This window comes from Eptatretus burgeri, chromosome 5 (assembly GCF_056783735.1).
Source record: "Eptatretus burgeri isolate ZD-2024b chromosome 5, Ebu_testis_v1, whole genome shotgun sequence".
Classification (NCBI taxonomy): domain Eukaryota; kingdom Metazoa; phylum Chordata; class Myxini; order Myxiniformes; family Myxinidae; genus Eptatretus; species Eptatretus burgeri.
The window spans coordinates 81,115,258-81,137,171 of record NC_140965.1 but is presented as its reverse complement, the minus strand read 5'-3'; the positions used below and the strand labels follow the sequence as shown (position 1 = coordinate 81,137,171).

The window sequence follows — 21,914 nt, the reverse complement described above, 5'->3', positions numbered from 1 at the left end:
CAGTAGTGTGACTGGATGTCAAATTGGACATTGTGAAACAAAATAAGAAGAGTGAGCGACAAGCTGATATCGCTCGCTATCTTGGTTTGCTGCCGATAAATGTTCAAACGATTTTTAAAAAACGCCGATGAGATGTTGGAGAAAGGCCAGGAAATGCCTCAGCACTCTAATGTAAAGACAACTCAACAAAGCAAGGTGATGGGAAAAATTTGAGAAGAGTCTCTCGACCTGGCTGGATGACTTCAACAAATAGAAGACCCCAATCAGCCTTGGTTTCATAAAGGATAAGGCTATTAGCGTATTCGAAGATATCCGGAAAGAGCAGAGAGAGAGAGTCTTCAGATCACCAAAGAGGAAAAATTGAGTGCAATTTCAGTCATGGTATAGATTCAAGAACATCCGAGTGTTGGGCGAAAGTGCAAGTGCCAATGCTGATGCAGCCGTTGTGTTTCCCAGCACGTTGAAGGCAATCATCAAAGAATGTGGCTACGATCCCCAGCACGTAATCTATGTGGACAAAACTGGTGTTTAGTGGAAATGGATGCCATCGAAGACTTCTCCGTCGAAGACATCTCCATGAGGAGAAAAAAAAAGTCGTTCTGGCTTCAAAGGATCAGTTTACTCTTCTCTTAGGCAGACATGCAAATGGTGACATGAAATTTAAGCCATTGCTCATTAACCGAAGTGAGAATCCTCTTGCAATGAAAAACGATGTGAAATATCATCTTCCTGTCACTTGTAAATCTCACAGGAAGGCCCAGATTATGAGACAAATTTTCCATGAATGGTTTGTGGTCTAGTTTGTGCTAGAAATGAAAATAATATTGTGAAGACAACAATCGTGATTTCAAGATTGTCTTGATTTTGGATAATGGCAGTGTGCATGAGTTGGACTATGAATCTTTACGTCCAAACATCAAAGTTGTGTTTACGCCACCGTGGACAATTTTGTTGATTCAACCGATGGACCAGGGCATGATCACAACATTTAAAGCTTACTATTTGCGAAGGACATTCAGGTTGATCAGTCGCGAGACAGATGGAGAAGGAAAACCTTCCGTTCGAGAATTTTGGAAGGGATTTAACATTATGCATGCCGTGAATATTGTTGGTGCTGCCTGGGAGGAAATTACTTCCCGTTTGATGAACGGTTGCTGGTGGAGAGTCTACCTTGATGCCATTCACGATTTCACTGGCTTTGAAGAGGTGCCAATATGCAACAAGTTTGTGGAGCTTGCGGAAAAGGTAGGCTTCGATGAGGTGCAAGTTGATGATGTTACCGAGCTACTCCAGTCCCACGCACAGCCTCTCGCCAATGAAGATCTTGCCGACTTGGCCAAGCAGGCGTTCAACGAAGAAAGTATGGATGACAACGACGACGACGATGACACCTAGGCAGCTAAAACGAGAGAAGGGCCTCACAACCAAGGTTCTGCGTTCCGTTTTTGACCTCGCTGAGCAGATGATCGAGATTTTCAGCACTCATAACAACCTTCAAGATCAATCTGCAAAGATAGCATGAAGCATCAACGACAGCTTGGCATGCTACAAATAAATTTATGATGCGAACATGTGCTTGGGTAAGCAGACGACGTGGGATGCATTCTTTCGAAAGGCGAAAAAACCCGACCCATTCACGGAAAAACCAAGATCTTCTGCCCTCCAAAAGAAAATTGCAACTGCTGCAACAGCCGTAGCAGAGCCTTCGGATGATGTTGAGATTACAGTGGACGACCCTCCCCCTGCGTTTCCATCTTCCTCCAACGACATTACTCCTCATCTGCTCCACCAGCCAGCCCCAGTATGCCCAATCAGCCAACTTTTCAATGAGTAAGACCCCTAAATTACAATGGTAAAATAGTGAAAAGTTAAGGTAAGGAAGATAAAAAGGTGTTTAGATTTTAAAATTTGTTCAATTTATTGTATTTTTCTCATGTGTTGTGTGTTTCATGTGTATTTTCTGATTGCAAAGCTTGTTGAGTCGTGTTGTTTATATAGGATGTAAACCAAAAGTTGGAATGAGTCCCACCTAATTACATTCATTATTATGGGGAAAAATTCCCCGCTCTCCATCATTTCGTTAATAGAGAGGACCCCCTGTACACATGCTCAGAGGGAATACATATTCAAATACATATACACGGCTATGCAAATGTCTTCAACACATTCAGGTGTTACAATATATGGATGTGATGAGAACCAACAATTTACTCAAAGCCTTCACTCGTGTTTTCCATTATTATTGTTGACTGTTGTTGATATGGCTTAATTTGGGTGAGAAGAAACCAAGCTTGTCATCACAATAACAAAGTAAACTCAACATGAGCAGCTAATATGAAGTGTTGTAGTGGCTAATTCATCACATTCACCAATCAAATATAATTTATGACTCATTGTCACTTTGTTCCTCTCTGCACATCTAAAAAGTTCACCTTTCATATTGTAGAATAAAAAAATCTATCATTATTAACTGTTAGCTTAAAACAAAATGACAAATTTAAGAAGATCACCATAGAATTGTGTTTCTGTACAAAGAAAGAGATTGAATGAAATAGCTCACATCACTAGATTTTTCAAGGGATGGTACCTGAAGCACAATCAACAACTACAGAGAAACATTATCTGTAATTAACAAACCCAGGACTGGAAGACCCAAAAAGCTATCCAACAAGGGTGAGCAACACTTGAAAATAATATTCCGAAAGAATAGAAAGAAGACGAGCGTTGAATTGACAACAGAACAGGCACAAGGCTCAGGTGATGTCTGTCTTTCAACAGTATGAAGATTACTTTTGAAATCAAGACTTTTTTGTTTGACAGAGAGGGACACAGACGGATGCTCTAACTATTGTGAGAAAGTCAAAATTCTGCTTTGTGTGTATGTATTATCGAAATGACCCTCATAAGTCTCTGCTGCAATCCAGTTGTGACATGTTTATGCATGACAATAAGTCAGTGAAATAGTGCAACACAATTAAAAAGGACATGATGGAACTGTGTGCAATGACTATGATTGCCTCCATGATTTTAAATGCCGTTGTCTCTTTGCAGATGTTATCACTGACTATCGGGTGAGTTTCTGGTTATGACAACGAGCACAAATAGCGAGTCACGAGCAAACCTTTGGCCTAGAACTTCTAAAGACTGCAAAACACAACTACTACCTTCTCAACCAACTTTCAGAATTGGACAACTGCAGTCACATGAAAAAATAGCCATTGTATAGATTGTATGAATAGGGACAATTGTAATTTGTATCATGTGCTTCCCCCACCCAGCACTGGCAGATTCCCCTCGGACGGAAGTTCAATTCACTCAAGCTGTGGTTCGTTCTGCGTCTGTTTGGAATGAAGAAGATGCAGGAGCTCATTCGCTTGGTGAGCGAGGGGTGAGATTGTGAATATAATTTTATAATACCTGCAGGGTGTTTAGTTTGGTTGAACACAAATCAGGTAAACATACATAAACCAAGACATGCGCAGGATGTAAACATAAAACATGTGCAGTAGGTTGACATTTTGTCCAAGAGGCCAGCCCAGCCTCGATTGCGAGGTGGTGAGAGGTTTGCAGCAGTGGTTGCTGTATCATTGGATCTTGATTTTCAAGGGGGTCCAATTGTGATCCCCAGCATCGAATACAACCCTTTTGCAAAACTCTCATGATAATGAGTCTGACAGGATGGTGCAGAGAGAGGACACTTACCTTCACACTGTTTAGCCATGGTTTGACTTGCTACCCACCAAAATAAGGTATTGTGCCTCCCAGGGAGAGTGATGCATCGCAAAGTGCACTGTCCCTCTGATGGACGTAAGGCTGGGTCACTGCTTACTGCCTGCCAGCATTATCTGATGGATGTTAGTGATCCCATGGTGTCTTATGAAGAGTAAACAAGTTATCACCAGCACCCTGCAAAAAAGTTACAATTTTTTGCCCTAATCATTTGCAGTCAAAAGTCAATCCTGGTCAGCCAATTTGTGAAAAAACATGGGCCAAAAACCTTACCCAGGCACCCCGACAAGAATGTGGGAATAATTGTGGCTGTTGAAGAAATTTTTATGGATCATAATAATGGACTCATTGGGATGTTAGAGGCTGACAAGATGGCATAGAGGTACGCACTCACCTCTAAGCTGTTTAGCCTGGGTTAGAATCCTGAACCAGCAATGAACTGTCATCCTGGTGTTTTACAAGAAGGGTGATTCATGAATGAGTGTGCCGCTGTCCCTTGGATGGATTTTAAATGGGTGTCCTGTCTGCCAGCATTTGTTAGTGGATGTTAAAGATCTTACGATGTCCTTTGCAAAGGGTCGGTGAGTTCTCACCGGCACCATGAACAAATAAAAAATTCCTGCCCTAACCTACAGAGGACATTGCATCAACGGCACAGTCGCACCCTCAGCCAATGATGCTACCCCGCAGCCTTGTGATGCTGTCAAGAGATTAGCACCGGGAGCCATCCACATAACAGTTCAGCGTTTTTATCCCATCGAGAGACCGCTTTTCATGCAAAGATCTTGTGCTTCAGCCATCCTCAGTCACAAAGTACATGATTTTCTTTCCTCTGTCGTACACAACATTAAGCAATTATGGGATGATCGCCCCATGTTATCCCATTATTTTTGTGAAACGCTCCAGTCATGGATGTGATGGTTCAGAATAATTCTGCAATTCGAAATGAAATGGGATCTGAGTACACTGGGAGAGTACATGTGCGACAGCGTTTCCTCTCCATACAATATTCGATAGTACAGTACTGCTGTTTGGTGCAGCATCACAAGATGAAGGGCACAAGTGAAGTTCTCGTAAGACCTTCCCTGGCTGGACCACCTGAGCAATCTGCCACCCAATGCTTTAAACTTTTGAATTAGTGAAGTGCACTGACACTCGATAACGTGTACCACTCTTAGAGTGTCGGGACTGCTGACGCAGTTCTTGGAAAAAGGTGATGCTGGGTGGTGTGCTGGTGCATTAATACGAGTTGACCAATGCAGGGATTTGGAATTTGTTCAGGATGTCAACGATAACTCCCATACCCTTCGCAAAAGACACTGGAGTCTTAATGTCCAACAACGACCAGTGCTGGCAGACTGGACGCCCAACTCAACATCCATCCGATAGACGGCACACACGTTGATGCCTCATCCTGCACGCGAAACACCAGGATGAGAGTTTATAGCTGGATTGTGATTCAAACCCAGGCGACACAGCTTTAAGGTGAGGCTGTCCAGCTAGCCCTGAAATATACCAACATAGTTGTCCTATAAACATATAGTAGGGTCATTTACAGCAATTCCGTGACCGTGGAGAGCATAGGTTCATTTCTCAGTGGATTTGTCTTCTATGAGGGTTAAATAAAAAATTTAGCCCCCATGCCCCTCGCAAAAATGTGGGCTAACTCTGTGAGAGCCCCAAATCCAAGATGGCCACTGTCGGCCGTGTTGGAAATTATCTTTCCAATGGTTTGGCCTACAATGCAACACAGTATATGTATTCTGGGACTTTTTGGGTCAAGGAATTCATATTTGATGTTGGTTTGATGATTTGACCTACTTCTGACCTTCAAATCCAAGATGGCAGCTGATTTTCAGCTGGGAAAGGTCAATTTTTCAATGTTGTCCTAGAGCCTTCATAATAGGCTCTAATGAAAGCTCTTTTCATGTTGAGTTGAGGTATGGACAGTAGAACTACAAGTAAATGCACAGAGGTCATCTTGATGGTCAAAAAGGCAAACATTTGCGGTTGATGAGGAACAAACCTTTGCTCTCCATGGTCATGGAATTACTGGAGGTGGACCAACGACATGTGTATATTCTAATACATTGGCATGCATTTGTACATCAATATCCCCCTATTTTAAGGAAGTACAATGTCTTTAACCTGAATTTACAACTTTGCAATGTAACTAATGGACCGCTAGTCTTCATCCAAATCTGTGGATTCTCCAGCCTCACTCCTCTCATCATTGCAAGTACTCTCATCACTATTCTCATCTGAACATTCACAAGCTATGAGCTGCTGGGGTAAAGGGGGGAGGGTGTGGTGCACTGGTCGGCACTTCCCATTCAGAATTTCCCAGCCATGGTCAATGGGGGACAGATGCTCTAACAGGTTTTAATGGAGCTGGCAATATGTGATGTAGTTCATCCTCTCCACATGGAGATCCAACGAGTCATCATCAGGTGGGAGGCGGATCATACTCTTCTTCCTCAGTTTGTGCCACTTAGAAGCTCTGGCCTGCCCACAGGTAACATCTGCACTCTCGGCATAAACTTTGGAGAGGACAAAAGCCTTCATATCAGCTCTGACTTCGTCCTCTAACTCCAGACTCTCACCCACTCGTCCTAGGAGCTCTCTCACCTCAGGATCAGAGATCACCTTCTCCAACACTGGCTTTTTCCCATGCCCATAGAACCCTGATGTGTGATCACTGCCAGTGATGACATGGAGAGGTATGATGATATCTGAAACCTGTTCTGAAAGCATGGCACAGCAGTTCATTAACACATTCTTGCGTTTAATCAACAGATCACCTCAGAGTTGTTGCAAGACATAAGCCGCCTGGACATGCACGTCGGTGTCCTCGCTGTCTTGTACAACTGCTCCAGTGTGGTTTCCGGTCCTCAGCTTGGCATAGGCCGAGAGCAGCATTGTATCTGCCTCTGGATGCTTGAAGACATAGTCTCCATTTGGCACACCAGTGCTCAGGTTATTTGACATCTCACCCTCACAGTATATGATGCTACTCTGCACCCGACCAACTGGTTTTTTCAACTGTTCCTTCACAAGCTTTTGCAGTCTGACCTTGTTTCCTGAATTGACCACGAGTTTGTTGAACTCAGCGGCTCCTGGGAACATGTCTTCCGGCTTAGCAAAAACATTTGGGATGTGGAGATGTTTTGCTGCCCGTCGATCATGCTCATCATCCTTGATGCTAAAGGGAAGGTCATACTTGTCATTGATGAGGATGATGAGGCGTGCATCAGCATGGCGTGAGAGGATGATAGCGCAGATCTTATCCAGGTAGTCACTCCAGCAGTACTCTGAGCCATCCCGCTTCCTAGCCTCTCGGTCCTCGGGCATGGGGGTGGCTAGCCACCAGATCAGCCCCATGTCCATGAGGCTGATGTGGTTCCATGGTTTCTCAGCAACTGGGTCTAGGTTGAACAGTTGTAACAACTTGCTCTTCGCAGTCTTGCGCATTGATCCATCTACATTGTAGAGTGAGAGGCACTCTTCAGTCACTCTCCCCTCAAGGGCTGACTCAAGCTGTATCATACCTGATCCCTCCACAAGTTCTACCAGGGCTGCCAGCCCTGACCTCTCCATCTTGGCCACCTTCATGGGCACACCAGATGGTGCACAGATCTGTACACTAGCCAAATTCTTCCTCTTATTCCTGTGGATGGTTGCAGTGAGAGGCTTCATTTTGGTGAACACTCGCTCTTACAGGATTGTTTCAACCTGTGCTTGGCCATCTTGTAGTGCGGTCTTGAGGTCATACACTAACTCCAGTGATGTGACCAGGCCAGACTGTAGTGACCTCAGTGTAGGTGAGGAGATGTCAAAGGGCTCAGCATCAAAATCCTTAATGCATGCCTGCAGGTCGTGAACTGCCTGCTCATCCTTCTTTATCCTCGCTGGCTGACACTCAACATGTTTCCTATGGGAATGCTGGCACTTGAGGTTCCGATTCACAGTAGCCTTCACCCTCGCGACATTGTTTGCATTCCTTGTTGTTGAGAACAGTTGCTTCTCATTCTGCAAAAGCTGAAGCCATCCTTGCTTCAGCTTCGAGTTCAGATTCATAGTCGTTTCTATCCAAAGGTCCAGTGGCTGGCAGGAGTAGGATCATGGACTGGGTGAAGTGATCGTTGAAGAAGGCCATTTGCTCATCTGTCAGTGAAGAGAGCATCGCCAAATAATCTGGCAACCACCTTCCATAGTCATGGTTGTCATATGCCATCAGTCCAGGCAACATGTTGTATGTTGATGATAGGTATTCTGAGCCATTTCTTGCATGACATGCATCAATACTTTGGACAAGAGGGTCTGACATCTCTATAAATGAGACCCAGAAGTTGCCCATGTCTGTGCCAGGTTTCTCATAAACTCTGTTGATCAGCTCCTTCATCTGATCATCATCCTTATGATGACTGTGAGCTTCCTGTAGAGCCTCCTGTGTCTTGGTGAGTGCATTGCGTAGAGTGTAAAGATTCTGCTTGATGTCCTCCGATAGTTCCTCATACTCAAGAATCTCTCTTAGTCGTTTATGGATAAGAGCCTCTCTCCAGAGTAGGATGCAGCGCACACCCCGCCTGTAGTGCTTCCCTCGTAGTGCTTGGTCAACAGACCCCTCCACTACTACACCTGCTGTAATCAGAGTGTCTGCCATGCCAGAGCCCTTGAATCTTTTATAGATAGCATAGATGTAGGACATCTGCTGGTGGAAGGCGCCAAGAATCAGGATGATGTCCTTGAACAGTTCTTGATTCTCCATCTTGAGCTGCACGATCAACTTGTAGGTGGGCATGTCACCAACGAGAAAGGAAAATGCAATATTCTTCTTCTGCATGTAGTCGGGTCATTTACAGCAATTCCGTGACCATGGAGAGCAAAGGTTTGTTCCTCATCAACCACAAATGTTTTCCTTTTTGACCATCAAGATGACTTCTGTGCATTTACTTGTAGTTCTACTGTCCATACCTCAACTCAACATGAAAAGAGCTTTCATTAGAGCCTATTATGAAGGCTCTAGGACAACATTGAAAAATTGACCTTTCCCAGCTGAAAATTAGCAGCCATCTTGGATTTGAAGGTCAAAAGTATGTCAAATCATCAAACCAACATCAAGTATGAATTCCTTGACCCCAAAAGTCCCAGAATACATATACAGTGAAGCATTGTAGGCCAAACCATTGGAAAGATAATTTCCAACATGGCCGACAGTGGCCATCTTGGATTTGGGGCTCTCACGGAGTTCGCCCGCATTTTTGCGAGGGGCATGGGGGCTAAATTTTTTATTTAACCCTCATAGAAGACAAATCCACTGAGAAATGAACCTATGCTCTCCATGGTCACGGAATTGCTGTAAATGACCCTACTAATAACTATTAGATACACAGGAATAACTCAGACATCGAGCTCATTATTCCACATGAAAATCCAAAGTTTTTGTGAAAATCCAAAACAATTCGTGATTCGAATGCAGTTTTTTTTTGACAAACCCCTATAACTGTCTGTTCTGCTCTTCCTTTTCCTAGACTGCCTATTTTAACATCAGAAATTTTAATTCTTGCCCCTCAGTCCTCTTTTTCTGATACGATATTGAATGTGAATGTTGAGGCTGATGAAGTATCTTGTGTTATTTTAATACCATTTTACACCAATGCTTCTGTTCTGGCAATTTTCATGATTCAGTTTTATATATTTTTGCTCCAAAGCCAAGGCTCATGTAAGAATAAGAATTCAAACATTATTCTTCCCAGAACAAAGTTTCCTTGTGTTCAACTTACTTGTTTATTCCAGCTGGGATGGCAGTTTGTAGAACTTGTTTTTGTCCCAAGTTGACATGCTGCCACACCTACAATGGCAGACACACATTCAGCCAATTACAGTTTGTCTGTCAAGCTCTGTGAATCAGTTTCAAGCTTCCCATGTTTTTTCTTCCCAGACAGTGGCATCACTGATGTGCATGTTACCCATGACACAGACAAGGAACCATGTCATGGGTAACACTTTCTCACAATGCTTTTGTTGTACACTATTGTGATGACATCACAAAAAGATAATGTGTATAAAGAAAAGAAGCTTAGAATAACAAATCATTTCTGTTGAGTCGAGTCAGGAGGAGATGATTTGCATGCCTTGTATGGCAGACGGATTATGGGCACACAGCAGTCCACAAAATATGGGGCGCATAGTCTGTGGATGCCATGAGAGCAGAAACGTGCTTCCTGTACAACTATAAAGTATTCCTAAGTCAAATCAAGTGTTCAGGAATCACAATAAATCCTCTGAGCAAGAATGGCCTTCAAATTGCACAAATGTGGGAATAGCATTGCTGTAATGATAATGGTTGTGTATCTTACTCATGACCCATCCCTGCAGGACGTTGCCATGGCACGGGAGTTTGAGGAGTTTGTGCACAAGGATGAGAGGTTTGAGATCACCAATGAAGTCAAACTTGGACTCGTTTGTTTCCGTCTTAAGGTTAGTTCTTGGAACTCAAATCAAAATCGGAAAGACCAACGGCTTGGCTAGAATGCAGGTTGCACTTGGAGTGCAATTGCAGATTTGGGACCATCCCCTTATTACATACACTTGGTAGCTGGGGTTAAATAAGAAAACTTAAAAGGGAGAAATAGGAGAGTATGGATGTTTGGGGGAGGGGAGTGAGGGAAGGGGAATTACATGGCAAATAGAAGGATAGGTTGATAATTTTTCGTTACAGGAGTGAGGCTCATGAAAGAGCAAAGTATAACTCAGTGGGACAAATATCAAGGGAATGAAACAACAGGGAAGGGATTAGGGGAGGAAACACAGACAGATAGTGTTGCGGTGCTTGCTTGAAGTGTTGGAGGGAAGAGCAAGGCAGAACAGGATCTGGAAGATTGTTCCATAGACGGGAGAAGCAAGGAAAAAATGAGTGCAGATGTGCAATCAGCCTGGATTTTGGAACTTTAACCAGGAGAAGGTACTGGAAGGTCGCATGCATTCTGGATTTGCCGTGGAGGGTTGGAGGAATGAGAGAGCAGAGGGAACATTGTTGGAGAATAGACGGTAAAAACCAGGTTCCCCAACTTTCCTGCGATGTTGGAGCAACAGACCTTGTGCTTCAACCTTATCACGTGAGAATCCAATAATCTTCCTGCGCATGCGAATTAAAGAGTGGGGTTAAGCAATAGCTTCTCTTCTGTCTGTCTACAAACGTTCGTTTATGATCGAGGTCAGGTCAGGTATGGGAGCATGTGCCAGAACAGCGCGTCGCTGCGTCCACTTTCCGCCGGTACTCCAGGGGCCTCCGTCTGGCCATCCCCCAGGCAGATGCCAGGCCCATCCCCATCTCCTTGAGATGATGGTCAACCCATGGGGACCAACACACACCTCATAACCATCCCTATCAGTTCCAGTCGATGCATTGAAATCCCCCAAGACTAGAAGTGTATCTCGTCTGGGGCACTGATCAACCACAGACTCGAGTGTGGCATAGAATGCATCCTTCACGGTGAGATCACTCGCCTCAGTCGGAGCATAAACAGAGATCAGGGAAATGACACCTAAGGAGTGACGAATCCTTAATCTCATAATACGCTCGTTGACCGGTGTTACCTCAATTATCATTGGGGTCAGCTTATTGGACACAGCTACAGCAACTCCTTGGGTATGGTAACCATCAGAGCGACCAGACCAATAGTAGGTGTAACCACCCATTATCTCGCCGCAATCCGGTCTCCGAACCTCAGAGAGAGCTGCAATCCCGATGTCCAAACGCTTGAGCTCAGATGATAACAGAGACAGGTGATCATCCTCTCTTCGGGATAAGACATTCCAGGCACCCACCCGAAGGGACCGCCTCAGGTTAACCCAAGGAGACCGCCGTCTGGTGGACGACACCTCAGCACCACTCCGACACACTCTCCCGCAATCTGACCCAGGGATGTTACCCCGTGGTTTCCCTCCGATCAAAGATTGGGGGTCCCGAAGGCTTTGCCCCAATCCCGTCATCCGGTGAGCTGCCCTGCGAAGGGAAGCTGCACAGGAGGTACTCCCACGGAGTGGGTTTTCAGATTTTTTTGCGTTTTGCGGAATGAAGGGTTTTACGGTGGCTGGAGTGCAAATCCTGCCACCAACCTCCTAGAAAATGGAAACCCAACTGTTGGAGGTCGTCTGCAGACACAGTTGGGCACTAGATATGGATGGCCGTTGGATCACAAGGAGCTCTTCCGCCCTTTGACAGGTTTTGTTTTTAATCCTGCTGGGTGTCCATATCCAAACACCCCCCTCACCACAAAACCTGGTGGGGGAGACGGTTTAGTCGCCGACAACCCGACCATGGAACAGGTTAGTACAGGTTTACATGGTACCTGTAGCAGGTCACAGATCGAACCTGACCTTATGATCGAGGAACAACTTAATTTCAATTTAATGTTATATTTTGAACAAGAATCAGAAAACAAACCTGTAGTTTAGCAGTATTTTGGTTCTGAATTCATCCTGATCGCACATGTGCAGAGAGGAACGAGATAATATTTTTACTCTGGCTGCCTATCTGGCAGTCAAACGAAATTTAAAATCATTCCAAACAGGCAACTCACTGTTTTTTTAGCGGTCATAAAGGACACAAACAACAGGCACGAAGAACTAATGTAACGTGTTAAACAAGAGCGAGAATTGCTTTGCAATAAATGTCCCGTAACGGTCCCAATGAATGTTCGGGAGATAAAAATTTGTTTGCGTTTAATGCATGCTCGAGCCTATACTGGTACCAAATGCAGAAGAAGAAACCTTCTAACCCACAGTTTCGTTCATGTCTAGGCTTTGCCTATTCACGAGGAAATACAAGGAAATCAGACACAGGTGGAGGCCATTCAGCCCATCAGGCCTGCACCACATCAACACCAAGCTAATTTATCAATACAAGATCGAAAGAAGAAAATGCAAAATGTTTATTTATTTTTTAATAAAGTGTTTTTGTATTTCTCCCCGCCCCCTCAGGGGAGGGGGCATGGGCTTGGTTAAAAACATCCAACATCAACCACACAACACCCACCAACAGCACTCCGTACACATGCACACAATCACCCATCAATGCTCAAACTACCGAAAAGTCTTATCAACATCCCTATACCCCTCTATCTCCAATACTTCCAGGTGCCTATCTAATTCCAATTTAAACTTATTCACTGTTTCTGCTGCCACTACCTTTCCAGGGAGACAATTCCATGCATTAACTACGCTCTGAGTAAAAGTCCCCTGCCTTACTACCATCTTAACTCCACTCTCCTTTGCTCTCAGGGGATTGCCCCTGGTCCTTTCACTGTCGATTCTGTTGAATAATTCATCTGCACTTATTTTATCTCCACCTTTCATTATCTTAAACATCTCCATCATATCTCCTCGTAACCGCCTCCTTTCTCGTGTATAAAGCCCTGTCTCCTTCAACCGCTCCTCATAGCTGAGTCTAGCGAGGCCCGGAATCAATCTATTAGCCCTGTGCTGAACCCTCTCTATGGCATCCATGTCCTCCCAGAACTGTGGTGACCAAAACTGCACACAATATTCTCCATGTGGCCCTCACTAAATTCCTGTACAATGCTAATACCACCTATTGATTTTCAAATGATCCCCCTCCGAATACAGCCGAAAACCCTATTTGCTTTACCTATAGCTGCCTGGCACTGTGCTGCCTGCTTACCTCCCGTATCTATTACCACCCCCAGATCCTTCTCCTGTATGACACGCTCCAAAATTACCCCTTGCATCCTGTAATCTCTATTTTCATTATTCTTTCCCATCCCCAACACCTCACACTTGCTCAGGTTAAATTCCATCTGCCAATCTTTTGCCCAATCGATACAAGTATCAATACTTTCCTGAATCTGATCATCACGCCCTCTGCTATCCACCTTACCTCCAAGCTTTGTGTCATCTGCAAATTTGGAAAGCCTACTCTTCACCCCAATATCCAAATCATTATGTAAATAATGAATTGTACTGGTCCAAGTACTGATCCCTGAGGTACCCCACTATTTACATCCTCCCACTCACAGCCACTCTTTGTTTCCTACCACTAAGCCAGTTTGCAATCCAATTAGCTACCTGACCAGCTACTCCACAAATCGTCACTTTGGCGAACAACCTCCGATGTGGTACCTTATCAAATGCCTTCTTAAAGTCTAGATATACTATGTCCACTGCCTTTCCCTTATCCACACAATCAGACACTGCTTCATAGAACTCTAAAGGATTTGTTAGACAGGAACTACCTTTGGTAAACCCATGCTGACTACCTTTAATTGGTTTGTATTTGTTTAAATGGTTCCTCATCTGGTCCTTAATTAATATCTCCAACACCTTCCCTACAACTGAAGTCAAACATTTGCTACTCTCCAATCCTCCGTTAGCTGTCTTGACTCCAGTGAACTGTTGAAAATATCCCTTAACATCTTGCTTACCTGCTCAGCCACCTCCATCAACACTCGCGGGTGCAAATTATCTGGCCCCGGAGCCATATCTTCTCTTAGATTACCGAACTGCTCCTTTACTTCCTCCACTCCAACCTGGATCTTCCGTAAAAGCCCTTCCTCACCTCCTTGATAGATACTTTCAGTTATTGGCAATTCTCCTGACTGTTCTTGTGTAAAAGTTGAACATAAATACCTGTTTAATAAGCCTGCCATCTCACTTTCATCACTAACCACTCTCCCAGTGCTATTCCTCAATGGGCCCACACTGGTCCTAACCTGTTCTTTTTCCCTGATATACTTAAAGAAAGCCTTGCTATTATGTTTAATATCCTTAGCCATGTCCTTCTCATACTCTCTTTTGGCTTGCCGAGTTATTTTCTTAACTTGCCTCTGTTTACTTCGACAGTGATATCAATCTAACTCCAGTCCTGAAATGTTTAGTCTCTTAAATGCCTTCTGCTTCTCCTTAATAGCGTTCCTTATCTCACTACTCAACCACTGGTCTGTTTCTGCTTCTAGTTTTACACCTCATTTGAATGTACTTTCACTTAAAAAATAACCCGATATACATACATGAAGCAAAAACATGCGTATGGCTTGTGTTCCTATATCATACATCGGGTTATATACCTGGGATCATTCTAATTGCACTGGACTATGGACTAACATCCAGGCCTAAGGCCTGCTGATCTGTGCTACTTCATGCAATGGTGGTGCATGATATTTGGGTGGAGTCAGGCCAGCTGTCCAGCCAATCGGTGAAAAGCAGCGGGGTGGAGTCAGGGCAGCTGAATACTGGCCCTTGTATAAGGCCCTTTTTCAGTTATAAAAAGGACATAACTGTGAAAAAAAATGACAAAATGCCCTGAAACTCGAACTTGTTCTGTAACTTATCATCATAAAGCCAGGTACCAAGTCTCAGTTGAATATGATAAATGGTATGGGAAAAAAAGTCTGAAAATCACAGGTGGGACGGATGGATGAATAGACGGACAGCAAACCTACAGTATACAGTCGTCCCCTCCTGTGCAACCAGTAGGGGACTAATAAGGTGGTGTAAAACTCACTGGGATCCACAGTGGTAAACTTCTGGATTTTTTCCCCACAACCTTAAAAGTCTCTTTTATTTCAATTGAATTATTTAGTTGAACACTGTAGAAAACAAATTATCTTTTTGCCACTTTCAAAACCCTTCCATTTAACTGTACCTGGACATGTTATATTGTTGTGGGGCCGGGTATCGGTGGTGAGCATGAACACTAGGGAGAGCAGTAGAGTCGGCTCCACCGAGCACACCGGAATTTAGGTCGTGACCCTCGGATAAGTCTGAAGGTACGGGTCCCTTACAGGACCATGAATCGCCAAAAATTCGAGCGCGTGGAGTAGGGTTAATTGCCAACTTCAATATACCTAAATACCCACGCAGTCTAACTACCGGGGAACCACACCCTCGGCAGGCCTCGAGCGGAACGAGCCGTCACTGTGCTCGAACTGTGTGTAACCCAAGCGGATGGCTACCGAGGTTTTTTCAGTCCAATTGCACAATTACGGCAGCAACGGCTTTCCTAATCCCCAATACGCACCGTGGCAAACCAATGGTAGAAAGGACAAGGACGAGCTGGTACATTCAACAAGACGGGAATTTATTAACAATAGTCGGGGGACGAGGGGAGCACGTAAGGGAAGAGTTATCCGAATAAGCAAGGCAAATAATGTACAACAAAAAGCACTTAACAATTCTACTTATAGACGGGGCCCACGGACACACACACACGCACACACACAGATACCCAGAAAGAGATGGACCTCGAGGTCTTTATTACCCCTTCAGCTCGGAAGGAAGACGCGCTGAGGGAATAGAATGTGTTGGCTACCTGGCCGCGTTCATGCGGCTCAACGTCCGCACCTTCCCAGAGCACCAGTTGCCAAAGAACGGACCAGGGCAGCTGAACCCAGAGGAGGCGAGACGAGATGATCTCCCGTGATGAGATGGTCAACCTCTTGTAGTAATGCGCCAGACGAGACGCCTTTGATGCGTGCGATGCAGTCAGCGCAGACCAGACAGAAGCGCGCTCAAGCACACGGGACGCAATCTCTATTCTCTTTTCCTTCATCGTCCTTTCTTTGGGTGCGGTCCACTCCCTCGTCGCCTGCTCCCATTGGGTGGACGGCGTGTCGCGGCTCCGCCATCTTGCATAGGACTGCCCCCGGCTCTGGTCTGTGCATCGCCCATTGGGCGGAAAATGACGCATACCCTTATTTGGTGTGCAGCCAGAATGAAACACTTCGTGACCATGTTTAGTGCGAAATCCACACCGCCTGGCATATGTAATTCCACCCACACACACGCCCGCATGCCGGCAAGCGCAAGAAGAATTCCGCGAGCAGAGGGTGGTTGTTGTTGTTGTTGTGGATGTAAAAATCCTAACTATAAAATAATCCACAGCGCACGTACAATTAATCACTCATGAAACATAGGACGGGACCCTACCTAGAAACACACACTTACCGATATAACTGATCTATAGGACCTGGCTGTTGTGTGCAGTAAGCTTCCAAATTCATAACAATATAAGGTGGTGTATAACACTGCATCAATGGTGCAAAACCTGTTCAATTCTATATTTTTATATGAACTTTAAAATCATGATTTGATTTCAATTAAATTATATATCTTAACACTGCACGGGGTAAGGTGTTTTATGAACTCTCTAGTTTTGAGAGGTTTAAATTCCACAGAATCCAACAGAGACAGATGTGATGCTGGAGCACCAGCCCATAGCAGAGAGCAATAATCCATTAAGCTATGGACCTAATCCATATTAACTGTGAGTAGCTCTGATTTTCCAAGAAAGGTTATAAAAAGGAGCTACCATTTTGAATAGGTAATAAATAGAGAGCTCCTCTCCTGGACGAACACGTTAGACCATTCATGTGCCTCACTTACTATCTGCTCTTCCTTTTCCTAGACTGCCTATTTTAACATTATCAAGAATTTTATTTTTTCTCCTTGGTCTTCTTTTCCTAGTACGATGTTGAATATGACTATTGAGGCTGATGAAGTACCTGTGGTTAGATCATTTTGAGAGAATTCATTTCATTTCCATGAACTACTTGGTTGCAATTGTTTCTCACTCACATGCTTCATTATGTTTTGAAACATTCACTGAAAGAACACAAAGTACAACCACTGACTCCACATTTACCCGCTTTCTGTCCCGAAAACAGGGATCCAATGAACTCAATCGGCACCTGTTTGAAGCAGTGAACAAAGAAGGGAAGATTCACATCACATCGACAGAGCTGAGGTCGAAGTACACCCTGCGTTTTGCCATTTGCATGGGAAACACTCGCGAATCCGTGCGCTTTGCCTGGGAGTACATCTCCTCCAAGGCGACTGCCTTGCTCTCTTCACCTTCTGAGTATGGGAATTAATGGGGACCTGAAATGGGATCAGAGTGGAGGAAATCTGGGAGGGGAAGAGAAACATATCCAGACTCATATCTTCACGAGCCACAGATGGTCGTTGTGTTTATGGTATTAGTATATCACCACAACACTACAATACTGAAATATCCATTCAAACGCCAATTCTGTACACGATGATCCATATACGTATTCACTTTGCTTTGATTGTAATAACATGACGGCAATCTATAAGGTATTCCGTGGAAAAGTAGAGGAGGCACGCAGGTAGAGAGAAAATCCCAAACCAATCAAGTTCAGACCACGACACGATGAAGACCTTTTTTATATTTTTATTATAACACCTTATTATTATTATTATTATGACGGAGTGCTTAAGCCACTTTGCGAGCGCTCTTACAAGCTGCTTGATGACGTATTTTCACACAACTCAGCCTTGACAACTTTGACGAATGACAAACAAAAAAACCTTCATTATTACACAAACTAGAAGCACCCACTCCCGATGGGAGCGGCCAGGGGGTTATGTTATATTATCCTTATGTTCAAACGTGTAATTCAAAGCACCTCACTGCACAGGAATACTCGTTATATAGCTCGTGGTTATATAGCTTGGATAATTCAAATTGTGAATTTGAGACTTCCGAAGACATCTTAGACGTAGCAGAAAACCAACACGGAGGATGAAGGATTTTTTTCTTTACCATTGTGGATGGAGTCAAGTCAGCTCTCCAACCAATGGGTACTCGGGATTCTTCGGCACACATGGAGCCTCGTTGCGTTTTGAATAAACAGATGGACGATGTTTGGGTGGATAAAGTGAGAAATTATTTCCATCACACATCATCACAGCCAGATATACCATGGGTAAATACCTCTGTTTTAAAAGAAGGGGAGGGGGGGGGAGTTGGTGATGCATTATACTTGTTGGGGTGGGGGAGGGGGTCTTGGTGCATTAATTATCAGTGGGGGGAGGGGGGTTGATACATTATACTTGTTAGGAGTGGGAATCATATATTGGATGAGGGTTTGTGCATCAAGTATTAATATTGGGGGGGGGCGGGATGAATCAAGTATTAACTGGGGAGGTGGGGGAGTTAGTGCATTAATTACAAATTGGTTGGTGCATTATACTTGTTGGGGTTGGGCATTAGAAAATGTGGGTTGAGGGGAGGGGGGGTGGAGGTTGGAGGTTGGTGCATTGATTATAAATGTGGGGGTGGGGAGGGGGTGGTTGATGGATTGTAAATGTGATTATCTGGTAGTTAGACCACGAGTCAAGTGTTTCAGACACATCCCATGATGTATTCCCATAGATATTTGATGTATCTGTAGTTTTTTTGTGAAATTGATTGTTCTTGAAATCATTCCCCTTCCAATCCGCTGTCATGATGGAGATTGCTCATAGGACCAAACAATTGTGGATCTGTTTGTGAATCTTCCCCTCTAAAACTGTTCCCATGATGGTTTGTTCAACCGAGATTCGTGTTCCTGTGTTCCCTAGTGGTGATTCGTGCTGATGATGTTAGGTGTGGAAAAATAAACATATGGTTGATGGATTATGCGACTGGTGAAAGGGGAAAGTGGAGAGGGGATGGGAGTGGAGAGGGGATGAGGGTGGAGGGGGGAGTAAAGGAGGGGAGGGAGGAAGAGAGGAAGAATTTCATGGCATCAGACTCCCGAATCAACCTGTGTCAACTTGCACAGGACAGGCAAACACCTTGGATGCCGTTTTGTTCACAGACAAACTGAGTCAGGTTGCACGGATAGGGAAATCGTTAAAAAAAGTTTATCAATGGCAGCATACACATTTTAATATCCTGAATACCACCATTTTGAAGCCGAATCAGGAGGTAGTTATGGTATTAAAGCATCCATTCAAAAGCCAATTAAAGTACAATCACGGACAATTTCACCCTGTGCGGACTCAGACATTGATCATACATCAACATCCACATGATTCAAAGCAAAATAAGATTATTACATCCACCACTGAAGGTGGATGGAGAGCATGTTGTCACCGCTGTCTGTGCGCAGGGTATCTCAAAATATTCGGATGAAACTTGGTGAACAGGTCGGGTGTGTCACAAGGACGAAATTATTAGATTTTGGGGAAGATTCGGATGTTAGACGCTTTCAATTTTTAAAGCGATTCCTCACCATTGAGAAATAGGGCCAAAAACGATGCGCCACGATATCTCAAAAAGTTGTGGACGAGTTATGACAAAACTAGGTTGATGAGTTGGTTAGATGACAAGAACAAGCCGATTTGATTTTGGTTCAGGTCTGGATTCAGATCCAAGCTCTCAATGGGATACAAAAAGTAAAAAATGTAAACTGTTCAGCCTTCAGCGACACTGTCAGGAAACCACAATCAGAGGACGGAGCGGAGGGAGAGAGGAAGGAGGAGAGGGAGAGAGCACAGAGTAGAGGGAGAGAAGAGGGAGGGAGAGGGGTGGTGGAGCTAGGAGGGGGTTAGGAAGATGGAAGAAGGGATGGGGGTGGGGAGAGCGTGACATCTCACCAAATGTCGCGATGCACTCTGGGAAGGGGGGGTGTGCAAGGGAGAGAGTAAGGGGGAAGTAGGGAGAGGATTTGGGAGGAGGTAAGTGTGAGGGGAGGGGGAAGGAAGGCAGCGTGATGGGAATGGAAGGTAAGGGAAGGCAGCGCGAGTGGAGGTGAAGGTGGCACGAGTGGAGGGGAAGGCGGCGCGAGTGGAGGGGAAGGCAGCGCGAGTGGAGGGGAAGGCGGCGCGAGTGGAGGGGAAGGCGGCGCGAGTGGAGGGGAAGGCGGCGCGAGTGGAGGGGAAGGCGGTGCGAGTGGAGGTGAAGGCGGCGCGAGGGGAGGGGAAGTTTGTGTCATGACTTGAAGATTGCTGTCCATCAACGCTCCCCACACAACTTGACTGAGCTTGAACAGTTTTGTACAGAAGAATGGGCAAATATTGCCCAATAAAGATATGTAAATTTGGTAGAGACCTATCCCAACAGACGCACAGCTGTAATTGCTGTCAAAGGTGCTTCCACCAAGTATTAACTCAGGGGGGTGGACACTTATCCATCGAAGATATTCTAGTTTTGTATTACAAATTAATTTTCCGAAATCTGTAGAATTTTTCACTTGGAAGTTGTGGGATAGGATGCGTAAATAAAGGTGGAAAAGTCTGATTTAATGAAATTTAATTCTCGGCTGCAAGACAAAGATGAAAATTTTGAAAGTGTGTCTCGAGTCGAGAACACCCGTTATAATATGTCCAGACTAGACTTTCTATAAGCAATGTACCTAAGAAGGCTCGAAGCTTGAATCACTGCCAGTGGTGCTTCTACAAAGTATTGACTCAGGGGGTTAAATACTTAATTATGCAAGACATTTCAGCTTTTCATTTTTAATTAATTTGTAGAAACTTCTAAAAACATGTTTTCACTTTATCATTATGGGACATTTTGTGTCGATCAGTGACAATATTTTTTTTAAATTTAATCCATTATAAATTCAGGCTGTAACAAAATGTGAAAAAGTGAAGCAATGCGAATACATTCCTCAGGCAATGTATATAATACATCACGGTTATATACTTGAGATCATTCCCATTGCACTGGACCATGGACTAACACCCAGGCCTTAGGCCTGCCGATCTATACGGCTTCATGCAATGGCGGTGGATTATTTTGTTGGGGTGGATTCATGCCAATGACCCATCTACAGAGTGTTCCAAAAAGACCCAGACAACTTTAGTTGTTAATACCTTTAGAACCACAAATGATATGACGATACCCTTGGTTTGTATGATAAAGCTGTGTTCACACCTTCGATACACTTCAATGTGAGCTCAATTTGTCACACGCAGGACATCAAGGCAGTGCACGAATTCTTGCCATGTTTGGCTCAGCACGTTTACATCCACCAGTCTGCATGCAGTTGTGATCTGAGAACAAAGAGCCTGAAGGTTTGCACCTTAGTGTTGTGGACAACATCTTTGATAAACCCCCACAGAATTATTTTTTTAAACAAATTAAGGGGGTTTACATCTGGTGATCATGGGGGCCAGGCGGTTGGTCCGTCTCGGCCAATCCAGCGACCAAGAAATTTTTCATTCAGGACAGCTCGAATGATTACTGCCCAATGAAGGGGAGCACATTCTGGTTGAAAAATGATTTTGGGTTGCAGGTCTTCAATCTGTGTGAAGGAGAATCCTTCCAACAACTTCATGTAAATTGTTGAGGTCACTGTATCCTCTGCAAAGAAAAACGGACACACCAATCGGTCATGGAGAAGGCCACACGACACATTGTCCTTTAGACT

General features: G+C 44.4%; 2 protein-coding genes across 5 annotated transcripts in view; one reads left to right on the top strand and one right to left on the bottom strand.

Annotated features, from left to right (window-relative positions):
• Window positions 1–19,171, top strand: part of LOC147026816 (aromatic-L-amino-acid decarboxylase-like) — an 88,230-nt gene extending 69,059 nt beyond the window's left edge. For 3 of the 4 annotated variants that reach the window (XM_085882620.1, XM_085882621.1, XM_085882619.1), the window contains 4 exons: window positions 3,052–3,071; window positions 3,279–3,377; window positions 10,108–10,209; window positions 17,415–19,171. In XM_085882620.1, coding sequence (XP_085738746.1) covers window positions 3,052–3,071; window positions 3,279–3,377; window positions 10,108–10,209; window positions 17,415–17,621 — 428 coding nt within the window. In that variant the 3' untranslated portion in view covers window positions 17,622–19,171. Of the gene's footprint in view, window positions 1–3,051; window positions 3,072–3,278; window positions 3,389–10,107; window positions 10,210–17,414 lie in introns of all 4 variants that reach the window. The other variant, XM_085882618.1, reaches the window with a different exon arrangement.
• Window positions 18,037–21,914, bottom strand: part of UHMK1 (U2AF homology motif kinase 1) — a 55,176-nt gene continuing 51,298 nt past the window's right edge. The window contains exon 9 of the mRNA XM_085882625.1: window positions 18,037–21,847. The gene's annotated coding sequence lies outside the window, so the exon portion shown is untranslated. The remainder of the gene's footprint in view (window positions 21,848–21,914) is intronic.